Source organism: Mastomys coucha, unplaced genomic scaffold (assembly GCF_008632895.1).
Source record: "Mastomys coucha isolate ucsf_1 unplaced genomic scaffold, UCSF_Mcou_1 pScaffold15, whole genome shotgun sequence".
NCBI classification, from domain to species: domain Eukaryota; kingdom Metazoa; phylum Chordata; class Mammalia; order Rodentia; family Muridae; genus Mastomys; species Mastomys coucha.
The window spans coordinates 75776957-75795250 of record NW_022196897.1 but is presented as its reverse complement, the minus strand read 5'-3'; the positions used below and the strand labels follow the sequence as shown (position 1 = coordinate 75795250).

The window sequence follows — 18294 nt, the reverse complement described above, 5'->3', positions numbered from 1 at the left end:
CCTCCTCCTCCTCCTCCTCCTCCTCCTATTACTACTACCACCTCCAACATCAAAATAATAGGAATTAACAATTGCTGGTCATTAATATCAATAAGTGATGCTGGTCTAACTGGCTGTTTGCATGTAGAAGAATGCAAATAGACTCATATTTATCACTCTGAAGAAAACTCAAGTGTGAGAGGCTCAAAGACCTCAATATATAATGGAACACATTACAGTCTAACAGAAGAGAAAGTGGGGAACCACCTTTAACGTGTTGGCACTGGAGACAAATTTCTGAACAGAACAACAGTAACTCAGGCACTAAGATCAACATCTCATAAATGAGATCTCATGAAACTGAAAAACTTCCACAAGGCTAAGGACACTATCAATAGGACAAAACAGCTGCCTACAGAATGGGAAAAGATCTTCACCAACATTACATCTGACTAATATCTAAAATGTATAAAGAACTCAAGAAATTAGATACAAAAAAATCAATTAAATAGACACAAGTAATCCAATTAAAATGGGGTACAGAATTAAACAGAGATTTCTAAACAGAAGAATTTCTAATGGTTGAGAAGCACTTAAATTTCAACATCCTTAGTCATTAGGAAAATGCAAATCAAACTACTTTGAGATTTCATATTACAACTGTCAGAATGACTAATTAAAGCCTCTAGTGACAGCACATGTTGGTGAGGAAGTAGAGCAAGTAGAATAATCCTCTGTTGGTGGTGGGAGTGAAAACTAGATTTTGGAAATCAATTTGGTAGTTTCCATGAAAAATAAGAATAATTCTAACACAAGACCCAGCTCTACAACTCCTGGACATATACCCAAAAGATGCCTCACTATACCACATGGACACTTGCTCAACTATGCTCATAGCAGCTTTATTTTTAGTAGCCAGAGACTGGAAACAACCTAGATTTTTCTTAACTGAGGAATGAATCAAGAAAATGTGGTATGTATACATAATGGGATGTTATTCAGCCATTAAAAACAAGGATATCATGAAAATTTCAGGCAACTTGAAGGAGCTAGAAAATATCACCCTGAGGGAAGTAAGCCATACTCAGAAAGATGTGCATGGTATAGCTCACCTGTAAGTTGACATTAGCCATAAAGTATAATAAACCATGCTACAATCCACAGATCCAAAGAAGCTAAGTAATAAGGAGGGCCTAAGCAAGGATGTTTGAGTCTCACTCAGAAAGGGAAATAAAATAAACATTGGAGGGAGGAAACTTGAGTGAGATGGGGGTAAGGATGGATATCATCAGAAAGTGGGCAGAAGAGAAAATGGAAATTGGTCGGGGGATCTCTGAGACAAGCTAGAGACCTGGGATGGGGAGCTCAGGCCAATCTATGGGAATGACCCCAATTGAAATTCCTAGCAGATGGGGATCTGGAGACTGAAGTGGCCACCTCCTATATCCAGGCAGAACTTCTTGTGTAAGGAGAGGAATATCAACTAACCCAGAAAACTTTCAACCCAAACTTTGTGTTGCCTACAAGGAAGAAGTGCAGAGATAAAGATGAAGCAGAGATCAAAGGAATTGCCAAGTTGAGACCCATCCTATGGAAGAGTGCCAACCCCTGACACTACTAGCGAATACTCTGCTATGCTTGCGGACAGGAACCTAACAGAACTGTCTCCTGGGAGGCTTCATCCAGCAAAATAGATGCAGAAAAACACAGTCAAACAAGGAAGAGCCCAGGGAGTCTAGTGGAAGAGTTGGGGGATAGCACTAAGCAAGCTAGGGGATTCAAGGACACTACAAGAAGCTCTACTGGGTCAATGAACCTGGACCCATGGGAGCTCATAAAGAATGAACCTCAACCAAAGAGTATGAGGGCAGGACCTAGGTCCCAATACATTTATAGATATGTTGCTTAGTCTTCATGTTGGTCCTCTAACAGTTGGAATGGGGGCTATCTCTGACTCTGTTGCCTGCCATTGGATCCTTTTCCTCTAGCTGATTAGGCCTCAGTGGGAGAGGATACACTTAGCCCTGCTGCTACTTGCTGTCTCAGGGAAAGGTAGTACTCAAGGGGGTATCCTTTCTTTTGAAGAGAAAGGGAGAGGGTAATGAGGGGAAAGTTCTGTGAGCATGGGACTGGGAGGAGAGGGACCTGAGTAAGGGATGTAAGGTGAATAAAAAAAGAAAAACACCTATTAAATCCAATGGTAATTTGCCTTCCTAAAACAGTTATAATAATAACCAAAGCATGATCTATATGTTTGTTATATTAACCACAGCTTCCTGTTGGTAATATATTTTATGTTATATTGTTCATCAGTGTACCTAGGAAAATTTAGTAAGTTGATATTGTAGAGTGGAAAATAGCATGTGGATTAAAATATAGTATGAAAATTTTATCCTTTTGGTCCTTTTAAGAAGTCAAATTGTTCTTATTCCCAGATGGAATGATTCTGTATTTGAACAATTCTCAGTATTCTACCATTATAAAGCTGTTAGATTTGAAAAAGCTTTTTTTTTTTTTTTTAAATCAAAGTAGAATGTTACAAAATAAGGACAAAATTGCAAAAATCACAAATCAATAAACACAACAATCAGTCAATTGAGAAAAAACAGGAAAAAGCATATGCTCTCAATAGACACAGAAAAAGTATTTAACAAAATTCAAAACCCTTTCATGATAGTAAAAATCTCAGAAAATTGGATGAAAATACAAATTACCTCAACATTACTAAGAGAACATGACAGATAACAGCTTATCTGCTTAATGAGAAAAACCTGAAAGATCTAAACAAAACAAGCTTGCCCATCTTCATCACTCTTACTACAGCAATGTGATATCCAACACAAAACAATCAGACAAGAGGAGGAAATAAAGAACATGCAAGTTATAAAGAAAGCATGGCATTATCCTTGTCAGCACTGGAATGATATTATATGTAGTAATCTCCAAGGAATATAAAGAGAAATCCTTCAGAAATTATAAGTGAATTTAGTAAAGATGCAGAATATAATATTATATGCAAAAAAGTACCATTGTTATGCAACAATGCCAAGTTAGCGGACTCTTTCAAAAGAACTACAAACAACAACAGCAGTAATAATAAACTACTAAATGATAAATATTAGAAAAGTGGGGAATTATTTCTACAACAGTAAACAGTAAGATGCTGATGAAAGTTTTTGAAGAAAATGGACAAGTGAAAAGATTCCCTTGCTTGCTATTAGGAAGATTTATTATTAGTGGTATTAAAGTGATCATAAATCCTAAGCAACAGAGACTAAGTACAGTCCTAATAAAATAACAACTACAAATTTCACACAATAAAAACTAACCTGAGGAGCCATATAAATCAGAAAAAAAAACCAAGTAGCCAAAGCAATTTTGAGAAAATAGAACAGAGGAAGAGACATCACAATCCCTTACTTTAAAAGATAAAAGATTTCTATAGTACAAACTATAGAAATCAAAATAGAATGGCACTAGCATCAAAAGACATATACAGGCTACTGGAACAGAACAGGAAATCCTGAAATCAGAAGCATGGTTACAAATGCCTTTACTACTACAGAGATACTTATACATCCATATTCATTGATCCTCTATTCACTGTAGCTTGTAAACATAAATAACCCAGAGGTATACCAGATGGATAAGTAATAAAATTTTGGCATACATAGACACATTATGCATATTGTTCAACTATAATGAAAAGTGAAATCTCAAAATTTTCGGCTAAGTGGATGGACCTGGAAAAGATAAGCTTAGAGGTGGTTTGGGTCACTGAATATAAACTCCTTACTTTCTCTCTCATTAGAGATTTCCGACTTAGGTCTTTTGTTCATGTGTTTATTTGTGGAAATTATGAAACTTGAAATGGGCCATTGGCAGAAGGGACAAATTTAAGAAAAAGGATAAAAATGAAAGTGGAAAGCAGAAGTCCTGGGGCAGAATGATTTATGTAGGCAATAGACTAATGGAGAAAGGGACAAGAGAGACCAGGTGAAGGCTCAGACAAAATTAATGTACATGCAGAAGTTGAGAACTTGATTTTGCAATCCAAGTTAAAAAAAATCTTAAGAGGGGCTAGTTCTATGAAAGTCCAGCTGAGATTACTGGAAGCTAAAGGTTTAAGCAGGGATAAAGGCAGGGAGGTGGAAGAAAAAGGTATAGAGTTGGCTAATTAAAAATAAGAATGTTTGATGAAGCCTTATAGGGTCCAAATAGTTTGTAAGCAAGTGGAAAAATATGTATTTCTCATAATATATATGTATATTACACATATATACAACATATACAATATATATAATATACGCCACATAATATACAACACACTTATATTATATTATGAGTAATATATTATATAATACATAATGTATAAAATATAATATATAAAATATATAATATATGTTTATTACTCATAATAATAAAGTCTACTGCCATTGCTCTTGGCTTCAAACCATAACTAGATACTAAGAATCTATTGTTCAAGATACATTTGGTTGTAGGACACAGTGAAATGAGTCTCTTGAACTGACCGAGAAGTTCTCCCTGTTGACCAGAACTCATAGTTCTGGAAAGGTGCTTTGTAGGCAACTGAGAGAGAAAAGACATCACTGGTCTTTCCAGTGCTGGACCATAAATGTTACAATGCTGACCTGCCAGACAAATGTGCTCAGTCATCCAATCAAGCCGAGACTCTTTATATGAGTAACCAACAACTCTCTTGACTGGATTTGAGACCTGCTTCCCAGGAACAAAATCCTGCCTCATGCTGTCAACATGTCAAAACCCTTGATAAGTTAGGTCATGGAGGAGAATCTGTTGAAGATTTTATAAATGCTCAAGTTATCTAACTGCCTTCTAAATACATAATCTCATAGGTTTGTGCCGCTCACAGCACAGGGTAGTGGCCAATGCTAACTCATTACTGTTTAAAATGCTGAAAATAAGCAACTGTGAGTGCTATAGACGGGGTATCTCAGCAACTGTGAATGCTGATGTCGGAATATATGTATGAATCCTCTTCCCAGGCTCAGGGACACTGCAAGAGAGAAGGGAAAAGGAGTTTAAGAGTAGGATGATGGAGAAGAGTCCTTTGAATCATTGCACACATGAATTCACAGAAACTATAATAGCATACACAAGAGCTACACTGCCAGACTTAGCAGTTTAAAACTCAGTACAGATTATGGTGGAGCTCCTAGGATTTTTCCAATAACTGAATAGTTACTGATCAGTGGATGACTGAGGGGTAGGTGTATAGAAGGAGAGTCATTTTGTTTCAAGGTGTGGCCACTGTGATATTGCCCAGGCCCTAGGAATGGCCAACTCCGTATCAATATGAAGTTGGGAAAGAGCTATTGGACTCAGTAGGTTAAAAAAATAAGTAAAACAGTTATGAAAGGAGATATGACGCTGAGAGGGAGATGTGATCAGTTTCTTCATATTGTTGCCTAGATCCATAAAGAAACCCATGATTAGAGATTTTCTAATGTTGCTGCCTAGATTCATAAAAATGTTATATTAAAGGCCTCCCCATGTCTCAATGTTGTTACTTTCTAGAAAAGCATAGTAGTTAACGTTGAATTTCTCTATACTGTTGTATATTGTTTGTGGTATCCAATCTTTGTATATGCAAGCTTTATAGCATACTAGATAGTTTGAGAGCTCTATATTTGCTATATTATGGAAACATTCTGGAGATTGGTCCTGTTGAAATGTGGGCATGACAATTAAGGAAACTAAAGCTGTTAAACTTTTCAGGAAGATTGGAGAGTCTGTGTATTTATTGATTGATGCTGGTTGTAGGTGCCATTGTATAGTATAGATAAAAGCTCCCCAAGATGCTAGGCCTTCATTTCCCTAAGAAGCAGAGGGGTTCAGCCTCCTCAGAAGAGACTAACACCCAAGCCTCTCACTCCAGTTATACTTTATTCAAACATTATACAATGTTATTGCAGATGGGAAAGGTTCCAACTACCAAAGTTTTCTTGTCCTTGATGACTATGAGAGCAGACCACTAACACAAATCTCAGTCCCCTTTGACCATGGTTAGCAATAATCAAAAGTCAGAACTCCAGGTTTGCCAGGAGTGTCTTAGGACCAAGGTTGGTGCGGCTGTAAGCTCTCATATAGTACCAAGTGCAGACTTTCCAGAGAGCATTTCTTCAAGGTTCAAACAGTCTCAAAATAGGTTTTCAGCCTCTACTGATTTACCTAAATATATCAAAGGCTTTGCTGAAACATTTCACTCAGAGCCAGACACAAAGGCTTTGTTTTATGGACAGTGTGATGGTTTATTGTTTTTGGTCAAAGTATATTCTTTAAAGCATTGGTAACTTTATCAATGTATATTCTTATCAGACACTAAGACATTTCACTTAAAGCCAGATATAAAGGCTATACTAATGACTACATGTATTAAACACCAAATGCTTGAACTCTCATGGCATTCAGCAGTGGTGCTATCTATAACCAGCATGTAGCTTTTGTAGTTTAAATTTTCTGAATCAGTAGTTGGTAGTAATAAGAATAATACTCTTAGAAGTTGCATCATGGCTTCTAAATAATTCTCAAACTCTCTCATGAGAGTTCACTTCCACCCCAGTTAATATATCCATGGGCACAAGATCTTCTTAATTGATTCTATATAAAGTGCATTTCTTAACAGGCAAATATTGCCAACATGTACACATGATAAAATATATAATTCTTAAGATATCATTTTATTTATCTCTCAAATAGTATTCTTGAATTACAAGAAAAGCTACTATTTACATCCTGGGCCATGGAAATCATTCTTATTTTATGGACAACGATTGTATAGTTTATTGTCTTTGGTCAGAGTAAATTCTTTAAAGCATTGATAACATTAACTATCAATGTATATTTTTTTATCAGACACTAAGAGATTCTTTTGTCATTACATATAAGAAGAACAACAAAAGTGTTGGGGAAAGTGCATGCTTAAGCATGTCCACCTGGTAAAAATGAAGTAGAAGACTAGGAGTTTTAATATGGCCCTGAAGTTACCTTCACATCAAGTTTATAAGCCTGAGGTTGAAACATAAGCTGTATTACCTTAGAATCCAACATTCGCCACTGCTCTCTGCACCACCCTTTAGTATTTCCTGGTTCCTCTTTAGATAAAATTCAATTATAGCAACAGAGCCAGTATTTGGTCACAGTAGTTATCAAATCCTAATTCCTATATATTATATTTTTCAGGACAGGGAAATAAGCTTGAAATATCTTGAATGACTGTGAAAATGCAAAGAAGAAAATAAATCAGTAGAATAGAAAGAGGCAAGGCTTCACAAGGATATGTGTAGATTATTTAACTGAAAGCATTCTGAAATAATCTTCTTTAATGACTGACTTTTGGTGTGAAAACAAACATTTAGAAAAGGGCCTTGTTGCTTGCTTTCTCATACTGAGCATGAAGTTTATACCTTTGTTTTGATGTTCTGCAGTTTTTCTGGATTTCTGATTGAGTATTTCTTATGCAGGGAAATTTATATATAATATGAGGCCTGTTCTCTAATGTTCTACCATTTTCTGTTTTTTTGGTTTTTTTCCTATCTCACTGCTTCCTTTGTTTTAAGGGTCCTAAACATATTAGTGGCTGATGAAATAGTTACCAAGGGTCCTTGGGTAAAAGATTCCAGTTAAATTGCTTCTGATGTTCTTGTTAGGTATCTATCTAGTGCTGTAGTGTTATGAAATTAGTAAAGGCAAGGATACACCGAGGAGACATATGATTACTGCAATTATTCAAAGGGGGAATCAGATGGAATAATTGCTCTGGGCAGAAATGTGCCAAATACTTTTGTAATTGCTTGATACTGCTTAATGTCTAATCTTTTAAATTTTAATAAGACATCCAAGAAAACAGAAATCCCTTTTTAAATGTGAAGGCCTAATAGTGTAACATCATAGCAATAAACTAGATGCTCCTAAAGTTAAAAATCATATTTTAAAGATATTTGTGGTAGTTTGCATAGGAATGTTCCCCATAGACTTACATGTTGAAAGTTTAGCCCATAGGGAAGTGGCACTATTTGGATGTGTGGCCAATTGAAATAGGTGTGGCCTCGCTGGAGGAGGTGTCTTGTGGGGCCAGAGAGTTGTGGAAAAAGGAGAGGCACGTGTAGAGCAAATATTGGGTTAACACATGTCCAAACCCTAAAAATATTTTCCTGAGACTGGCAGGATTGCTCTCTTGCCACACATAACCCCGTTTCCCTACTTTTGCCTTCTTAGAGGAGGTCACATAACTGGTAGCCAGGTTAAGCTTCCTTCCCCTTATAAGGTCATGTCCAGCAACACCTGGAATTCCTCCTCATGCAAATGAGGCATCCCCAACACCCTGGCCTTGGACAATGATGTACACTCACTCCCCAAAGGTTGAAATAGTCTTTGTTTTCCCTCCATGAACTGAACCAGTTCTCTGAGGGTGTATCTTCTTTGCCAAGCACTCACTACCTGACTAAGTTTCTCTACCTCCAGTCCTACCCAGTTCACAATTGGCCTGACTACCCCAAGAAAGAAGTGGACACATGGCAGAGATTTATCACTGTGGGCACAGGCTTTGAGGTCTCAGAAGCTCAAATCAATCTCCTTCTGCTGCCTGTGGTATGAGATGTAGAACTCTTTTTTTTTAATTAGATATTTTCTTTATTTACAATAGCTCCTTTCCCAGGTTCCCCTCCAAAAGAAAAAAGAAAAAGAAAAGAAAAGAAGAAAAAAAATAAAAATAAAAAACCCCAAAACTAAAACAATCCCTTGTTCCCTCCCCCGTCCCCCTGTTCACCACCCCACCCTCTCCCACTTCCTGGCCCTGGCATTCCCCTACACTGGGACATAGAACGTTCACTGAGCCAAGGTCTTCTCCTCCCATTGATGACCGACTTGGCCATCCTCTGCTATACACATGCTGCTGGAGTCATGAGTGCCCCCATGTGTACTCTAGTTGGAGTTTAGTCCCTGGGAGCTCTGAGGGTACTAGTTAGTTCATATTGTTGTTCATGCTAAGGGGCTGCAAACCCTTCAGCTCCTTGGGTCCTTTCTCTAGCTCCTTCATTGGGGAGCCTGTGCTCAGTCCAATGGTCGGCTGTGAGCCTCTACTTCTGTATTAGTCGTGTACTGTAAGAGCCTCTCATGAGACAGCTATCTCAGGCTCCTGTCAGCCAGCACTTGTTGGCATCCACAATAGTGTCTAGATTTGATGACTGAATATGGAAAGGATTCCCAGGTGGAGCAGTCTCTGAATTGTCCTTCCTTTAGTCTCTGCTGCAAAGTTAGCCTCTATAACTCCTTCCATGGGTATTTTGTTCCCCTTTTTAAGAAGGAAAGAAGTATCCTTATTTTGGGTTTCCCCAAAATGAGGTGTAGAACTCTTAAGCCCTTCTCCATCACCATGTCTGCCTACATGTTGCTATGACTATAATTGACTATACCTCTAAAACCGTAAACCAGCTTCAACTAAAGGCTTTTGTTTTTAATACTGGTTGTTGTTATAGTGTCTCTTCAGTGCTATAGAAACTGTAACTAAGACAAAGATTGGTATGAGGGATTGGGGTGTTGCTATGATAGGCATTACCATGCTTTGTTTGGAGGAAAGTGGATTTTGAAACTTTGGGTTAGGAAAGCAGTGGAATGCTTTAAGCACTGATTAATGGGGCATACTAGTAAAAGCAATGAAGACAGTGATGCTGAGGTGATTTCAATAATGGGGACCTAGCTCATGAGGCTTCAGAGGAGAAGAATTTTAATATGTTGCCTAGAGATCATTCTTGAACTATTATGGTGAAGAATTTGGCTGTTCTTTGACCTTGTCTGAAGAAGCTGTCTGAGGCTAAAGTGAAGAGATTCAGGTTAATTGCATTGGCAAAGGAAATCTCAAAACAGTCTAGTATTGTCTTTGTCCTGTGGTTATTAGTGTTCATTTTTATAAAGATATGTAATCAAAAGGAGCAAGTTATACAAGGAAAACATAAAATGTACAGTTGAAGGAGTAAAGCCAGTAGAAAGTAGAATGGAGCCAAATCCTGTGTTCAAGGAGATAAACAGATTAAAAGAAAGCCTGGAAATAAATGATATAAAAAGAGTGGTGACCTTTAGGGTCCCATCAGCCACACTTCAATTTGTGAAAGAGAATTAAAGAAAACTTTAGAACCAGGTGTTATGGCACACCTTTAATCCTAGCACTCTAAAGGCAGTGGCATGCACATCTCCAATTTCAAGACAAGCCTGGTCTACAAAGCTTGTAGAACAGCCAAACTTAGACAATGAAAGAAACCATCAAAACCAGAAAGGTGGTAAAGATGCAATTGAACAAGGGTGCTATGTTCTAGCTCCAGCCAGCAGTAGAACTTGCAGCTTTAGCCACATGGCTCTGGCTTTAGTGTCAAGGATAGAGGACAATTGTTATAGACTATCTGTCCATGACTAAAGCACTGATGCCAGACATGTCAGGAATATCCCTGAATGGAGGGCCAGAGGGGCCATTACATGAAGTTGTGAAAGTGAAGCCTGGATTGCCTTGGAGATTCCAAGATGCTAGTGATGTCAGAGCTTTGTGATACTCACATGTATACATGTGGTATGTTTTGATCCGTTCTACACTTCATTCTTTCCCCCTCTAAATCCTCTATATGTCTCCCACCACCTGTCTTTCCCAATATCATGTGAAATTTAAAAAACCTACTCAGTCAATCTAGGCTTATCAGTATGTATATGAGTGTGGGGTATGCTCCCAGTGGCAGAATCTCTTCAGAAGGCCAAATCTCTTCCCAGCAGTCACCAATTTGCCAAAAGATTTCCAGCTAGATGGGAAACTTTATGACTTCCTCTCTCATCCATTTTGGAATTTTGTTGGGTTTGATGTGTTTAGTTCTTAAGCATATCATGAGTTTATGTACACAAGTGTTTGTAGTGTCTGGAAAACACTGTTTACCTCCATTTGGTTGTTATAATCTTTCCACTCCATTTTCCATGATGATTCCTGAGCCTTGTAAGGGGAGAGTGTGATGTGTATGTCCCATTACCGACTATTGCCATTGTTCTTGGTTAGCTTATAGAACTTTATCTTAAGATATGCCTGCTGAAGAAAAACATATAGTTGAATCATAAAACATGGATAAATCAAGATGATGGTAACTTGGAATGTTCATTCCTATTGGCTAGCTTTCATAATACTAGAGGTTCTATGCTTACTGCCAGGGGAGAAAAGTCTCCTATAACACAAAGTAACTAAGAATAAAATGGGTGATAAAAAAGGGAATGACTAAATGAAATAGAAACATCAGGGCTCCATTTAATGAAGTTTTGGACTCAAATATCATCATTCCTGCCAAGTGTTCAGACCTACAGTTGACTATCTTTCAATAATGTTAACTATAAGATGTTGGCAGCCAGCGCCAACATAAATGAAATAAAGGATTCTTCTGGTAATAGGAGTAAGAAATAGATAGGAAGAGATTGAAAGAGACAAGAAGAGGTAGGCTAGCCATACTGTACCGTACCCACGTGGGAAAAGTAAAACATTAGACGACACGAGGTCTGGTCACTCAGTCATCTTGAATTTAATAATAATTCCTTTGTTCCCGCAACAGGTAAAATACCTGGGGCAAAACCCTTCCCCCAAACTACGTCAGTGTAACAGTCCAATCAGTAACTTCCTTCTTGCTCAATGGGGGTGGAGCTTCTGAATGTAGCCTGTTCCGTTCAACAGTGGGCAGCGCTGCGTTATTGTCCGGGCTTTGGGGATGGAGTCTACAATAAGAGATTCTGCAGGTCTAAGTTCTCTTTTCATGGCCATCTTGAATAGTTTTTTTCTTTCTTTTTTAAAATATATATATATATATATATATATATATATATATATGTATATATATACATATATATGTATGTATTTTCTCCTTTTTATTATTAATCAATTATTTTATTTATTTGCATCTCAAGTGTTGCCCCTTCCTGGTCCCCCATCACAGAGTTCTTTCCCCCATCCCCCTCCCCTCATCTTTGAGAAAGTGCCCCAGCCAGGAAATTTCCCCTCCCTTGGGCATCAAGTCTCTACAGTATTAGGCACATCCTTTACCACTGAGGCCAGACAAGACAGTCCTTTGATACATATGTGCTAGGGGCCTCAGACCAGCCCTTGTATGATCTTTGGGGTAAAGACTCCATAGTTACTTCTCCTTTCTCTGACTAGTTGTTGTTCTCTTTAATAATGTTTGTTTACTGTAAAGAGAATTTACTTTGATATGAGGGCAAAGCTTGCACTAGACTATGGATATAAGGATAAGCACTTAAAAGGCACTTTGAATACTCTTATAAATTTAACAAAAAAAATTGCAGTGGTAGGATTTCCTGTAGTGTCTATGAACTCTCAAGCCCATGTTCCTGGCTAGGTTAACAGTATTAGCTATGAGTCCCTTCTCTCTATTGTATCATTTGGCATATCTTAATCAACCAGCCATTATTTTAGGATTACAGCTGTGTAGTGCTGTTGATAACTTTTTCCCCCTCACTAAAATGCAGAGTACCTTCTGATCACAAGAAATAGGGAAACTTTGGGTTTGTGTGCATAACATTACAGGATTCTCATGTCCCGTGGTGTTTAACTCCTCTCCTTGTAATAACTTTGTCCTTTTTCCCTAGAGATTGTTCAGGAAAATAAACCTACCTAGAAGAGATTTTATTTAAATGTCTTCCATGCCTTCTAACAAGCTTATCTACTGGAAATATTGATGAATAAAGACACACACACACACATACACACACGTAAAATTATCTGCATACAGAAACATGAAAATTATTTTATCTTTAGGATGACCCAATAGATATTTGGAAACTCATTTATACTCAAGGTAGAAGATGTCTTAGTGTTTAACTCAATTTCTTGTCTTCCCTTGTATTCATCACTGCTTGATGAAGCTTGTGGAAGATGTCAGTTGTCTTGGAGTTAGTAAAAAACTGAAGAGGTCTTTCAATTTAGAAGGAGACATTCATCAGCTTTGCTTTGTGCTTAATCTCAGCCTTTTGCTGTTATTGTAAATGTTAAAAATATTTGATAGCTAAGCACAGGGTAGCTTCTATCAATTCTGAAATAAATACCCTTTTGTTGCTTCAGCAAAACATACTGAAAGGAGAAAAATTCATGTAGCCCCCTTTAATGCTTATGTTTTTTATGTGTGACTCTAAATGGGTTTGAATAATAATTTAGTCAATTTTATACATATTTGTGCAAACTAAGTACCTCTACTTTTGTTTGTTATTTTCACAGGAGCCAAGAATTTTGAACTGCATTTTTACAATAAAGTAGTGAAAATGTTTTAGCATCTTTGTGTTTGTATTCACAAATGTGATTGTCTAATTTACCACAGCATTTATTAATAAAAGAAATCGTGATTTCCTCCACTGAGGACAAATGCAAGGTATGTGTTCTTGAAATCACAAACTTGGAATACAAAGTAAGTATTCTTATGATGTACTATGTTATTTCCTTAAGGTTAGAGAGTCTCACGAGTGATGTGTGAATAGGGCAAAACAATGTGTGCTCCCTGGTAAAATGATGGAGTATAACATCGGTAGGTTTATGATGTGGGTCAAGGTCACTGTCACAGCAAGTGAATCTATGTGCGATTGAAGTATAGCCAAAATACTACAAAGTCCATATCATTCAACACTGACTCATGCTCTTCTTCCAAATATGTTATGAGTTCTTCCTACACAATTCTCAATGTGTATGAGACATTTACAATTTCTCAATGAGGTAACTGGAGTCATTATTTGATCACTACAGTTACTATATCCCATTTATCAGTGACTATAACTTCTCTAAAAACACTAATGAACTTGGGAATTTTTATATGACTGTACAAAAATGAAAAATAAAAGTAAATCATAGCCAACTGAGAAAGATGGGTTGATTAATCCTCCTTAGATAGTTTGTAAAGATTATGAAATCATCCCATTTAATCCTTTTATTTCTTTATGTGTAAACTGTAGCATATCTGTAACTAATTTAGAAACTGATGCTGACTCATGCCTTCCTATCACAAGGATTGACTTTTCCCTATGAGATACTGCTTTCATGAATGTGGACACTAAATTTCTAATTGAGCATTTTATGCCCAGGCAGATGATACTTAAAACTAACAATGAGTGTTCTCTACTGATGTTCTCAGTTTCTGTTTTCTTATGTTTTACTACCTATGTCATTTAGTAGAAAAACTAATTGTGGAGTAAGAAGTTGATATTATGAGCTAGGAGATTTATGAGTTATTTGAATTAAAAAAAATCATGGATGTGTAGTCAGAATTGTGGTTTCTGAGAAGTCTCATAAGAAATAGTTGAATAATTGCTACAGACAGAAATATGCCAAATATACTTGTTGTTACTTGATGCAGTTTCAAGTCAAACCTCTTAAGATTTCATGACAGTCCCATGTAGACTGAAAGTCTTTTGAAAAGTACTGGCCTAATGTTACAATACTATGGCAATGAGCTTTATGATCATATAAATCAAAATTATATTTTGAAGACATTCTTATCAGATAAAATGAGTTACAAAATAATAGTGTGGAAACTCAAGTTTTGAAAAATAAGAGTTATTTTTCAGTCATTACTGATGACTGTGATTATTCAACATGTTTTAAATGAATTGAAGTTCAGGGATGACAATAATTCATAGGACCAATGAGGTCATGAGAAACAGTACTACTTGTAAGATTAATAAAACCACACTAGAAGGAATAGAATTATCAACCAAAACTCTGTTTGGATTCTTAGAAGGAAAACTCCAGAATTTACTAAATATCTCCTGCAGGTTCATCATTGTAGAAGAAAATGATGATGATACTTCCAATGTCATGATGGAATCATGCTCACAAGTTTACAGCAAATCTTGTTCTTATGAGATGCCATCTTTGATAATAGCCCACTGAAAAGGTCAATGGGAGACAGAAACAATGTCACAGAATTTGTCCTTCTGGGACTCATTCAGGATCCTGCAGGTCAAAAAGTATTATTTGTCATGTTTTTGCTCATCTATATTGTGACAATGGTTGGCAACCTGCTCATTGTGCTGACAGTGATTGCTAGTCCCTCTTTGGACTCCCCAATGTACTTCTTCCTTGCCTGTCTTTCATTCCTGGACATTGTTTATTCTACTTCCATCTCACCAAAGTTGATTATGGACTTGCTATGTGATGAAAAGTCCATCTCCTTCATAGCTTGCATGAGTCAGCTCTTTATAGAGCATTTATTTGGTGGTACTGAGATTGTCATTCTGGTGGCAATGGCCTATGATCGCTATGTAGCAATTTGTAAACCACTGCACTATTTGACCATCATGAATCGAAAGGTTTGTATCATTTTGTTGGGATTTTCCTGGATTGGAGGTTTTACACACTCCATGATTCAAATTCTCTTTGTTTTCAACCTTCCTTTCTGTGGTCCAAATATTATTGACCACTTTATGTGTGACATGTCACCATTATTGGGACTTGTGTGCACTGACACCTACTTCATTGGTCTCACCCTCATTGCCAATGGTGGAGCCATGTGCATTGTAGTCTTTATACTTCTCATAGTGTCTTATGGAATCATCCTTAGATCTCTCAAAAATTATAGTCAGGAAGGGAGGCACAAAGCCCTGTCCACCTGCAGCTCCCACATCATGGTAGTTACACTCTTTTTTGTTCCCTGCATTTTTATGTATGCCAGACCTGTTTATAACTTTTCTAGTGACAAGTACATTACTGTATTTTATACAGTTTTCACTCCCATGCTAAATCCTTTAATCTACACTTTAAGAAATTCAGAGATGAAAAATTCTATGCAAAAACTCTGGTGTACACTGTTTACTATGGATAGAATGAGATTGCTTTGTCATTGAACATGTAATTAATACATGAACAATCTGAAAAATTCTAACAGAAGACAGTTTCAAAGATTTACAGGTAACTAACTACTCCTGGGACAATGAGAATTAGCCTCTCTCAGAAGTTAGCCCCCTTATTAGTAATCCAGTGTAGAACAGTCAGCCCTGAAATCACACACACACGCACACACACATACACACACACACACACACACACACACAAATGAATTAAGCATGTTATATTTAAATATTTTGTATACATTTACATTCATACATATATTATAGCAAAACTCAGGAGACTATCAACAAGAATGAGTAGACAGAAGACAGATTTAAGAGAGAGTAGCTGAGAGGCACTGGGGGTAAGAATGAAGAGGCATAATATAATTCTATTTCATTTAAAATATAACTAATAACAAAATAAGCTAATAACTTCTACTTAACAGATCTCTCTGTGATACTTTTTAAAATGTAAATTCCTTAAGTAGAATATAGCAACCTTTGGTGTTACAATCAATTAAATGTAAATTTCAGGAAATGTACAAAAGGTATATACTTTTCTTCTGTAATGCAGAAATCTAAGCTCACTTGGGCATAGCTTATCACAGTTAATATTGAAATGAGATTTATTATGTTTGCAAATATGGAATATCAGTTTATTGATTAGTAATAGTCCTTTTATGTGTATTTAACAGTATGTTTATTTCTTTCTAATTGGAGTTATTTATATTGTTTTCTGATACCTAAAATTATGAGTAAAGTATAAATTATACATGCATATCCATGGATGGGTTTAGTTTAAATATGGTAAATACATATGAGTAACAGAACTAAATTTCGTGGTCAACTTGCCTTTGCCTTCATAAGAAACTGGCAGACCCTTTTTTTTTTTTTTTTTTTTTTGGTTTTGGGTTTTTGGAGACAGGGTTTCTCTGTTTAGCCCTGGTTATCTTGTAACTTACTTACTCTGTAGACCAGGCTGGCCTCAAACTCAGAAATCCGCCTGCCTCTGCCTCCCAAGTGCTAGGATTAAAGGCATGCACCACCATCGCCTAGCTCAGACTCTTTTCCGTAATGCAACTTTTTCTTTTGAGCTGATGACAACTTAAGGTTTGTAAGAACTTAATATTGCTGAAGAATTGTTAGTTATTGTTTTAAGTAATTGCAAATGGAAAAAATCATTATCACATTTTCAGATGCATGTATCATTGAAATTTTTTCATATTTCTCCACATAAAATCCTCTCCATTTTGCCTTTCCTCATTCTGGTCTCTCTTTCCCCAAATTGTTCTACTTCTGATATATATGTTTCAGCTAAATTTAGATTATACATATTGATTCCCTCCTGAGCACTCTTTCTTTTACTTTGAAGTCATTTAGGGGTCTTCTTCACTGAAATGGATTTTTTTTTTCATTTGAGGCAAGATTTTGTGAATCTAAAAGAACATACATGTTTTAGGGTCTGGTTTACTTTGATTAAACAGATGATGGTCAGTTCCACTCATTTTCCCTATCATGAAATAATCTAAATTTCTAAAAAAAAAAAAATGACATTTTAACTGGTATATAGTGGTATGCTACATTTTAATTATTTCTAATTATTGTGAATGACAAGCAATAAATATGATATGCAAGTATCTCTCAGATATGTTGATTTAAAATCTTTAGAGTGGTGGAAATGTGTTCCATGGAAGTATTATTTTTTAGTTTTGTAATGCAGAAGGACCCAGGGCTGGTGGGGATGGAGGCAGGATGGGTGGGGTTAGGCACCCCATGGAGAGGGGCAATGTGAGGAGAGACACCTGGAATTGGGGGACATTAGGGGACATTTGGAAGGCAGTGTGGAAACCTAGTACAGTGAAAATTTCTAGGGATCTACAAGTATGACCCTAGTAAGAATTTCTAGTAATGGTGGATACAGAGTCTGAACTGGTCAACTTTTACAGTCAGGCAAAGTTTCCAGTTGTGGAACTGGGTTGAATTTGATTGAGTTGTTAACTGAGCAGGTTTCCAAACCATCCAGAATGATGCTAGGACAAAAGGTTGCTCCAGAAAACTGAAATTAGGACCCTATTGCCGAGGACAGTATCCACACAGCTCATTAAATGTAGAGAAGTCAAACTGGTGCCTTCATAGAACTTTCACTCCTATGTTCTAGTCTCTTTGGTGTGGGGAGGGATTCTACAGGCTATGGAAAAAGAAACCAGTCACAAAATCCTTGACCTACAATCTGTCCTGCCTGCAAGATGTACTGGGGCAATGATGGCACAGAATATATAGGAGTAGAGAAGCAATGTTTGATTTAACTTGAGGCCTCCACTCAAGAGATTGCCAATGCCCCAAAGAGATGGGATAACTAGGGACCAAGGGCAGAACCAGAACCAAACACAACTGGAAAAAGGATAGAGAGAAAGAGAGAGAGAGAGAGAG

At 36.9% G+C, this 18294-nt stretch overlaps 1 protein-coding gene across 1 annotated transcript; it reads left to right on the top strand.

The window, feature by feature from the left end:
* The first annotated feature begins 14909 nt into the window (after positions 1 to 14909).
* Positions 14910 to 15971, top strand: LOC116092209 (olfactory receptor 4A47-like). The gene has a single exon (XM_031373556.1). It carries the CDS (start codon positions 14935 to 14937, stop codon positions 15877 to 15879), a length of 945 nt encoding a protein of 314 aa, XP_031229416.1. The 5' UTR covers positions 14910 to 14934; the 3' UTR covers positions 15880 to 15971.
* Positions 15972 to 18294: the final 2323 nt, after the last annotated feature.

Excerpts from the sequence above, each read along its gene's own strand:
- LOC116092209 (XM_031373556.1), top strand. The coding sequence starts at position 14,935 with ATGGGAGACAGAAACAATGTCACAGAATTTGTCCTTCTGGGACTCATT.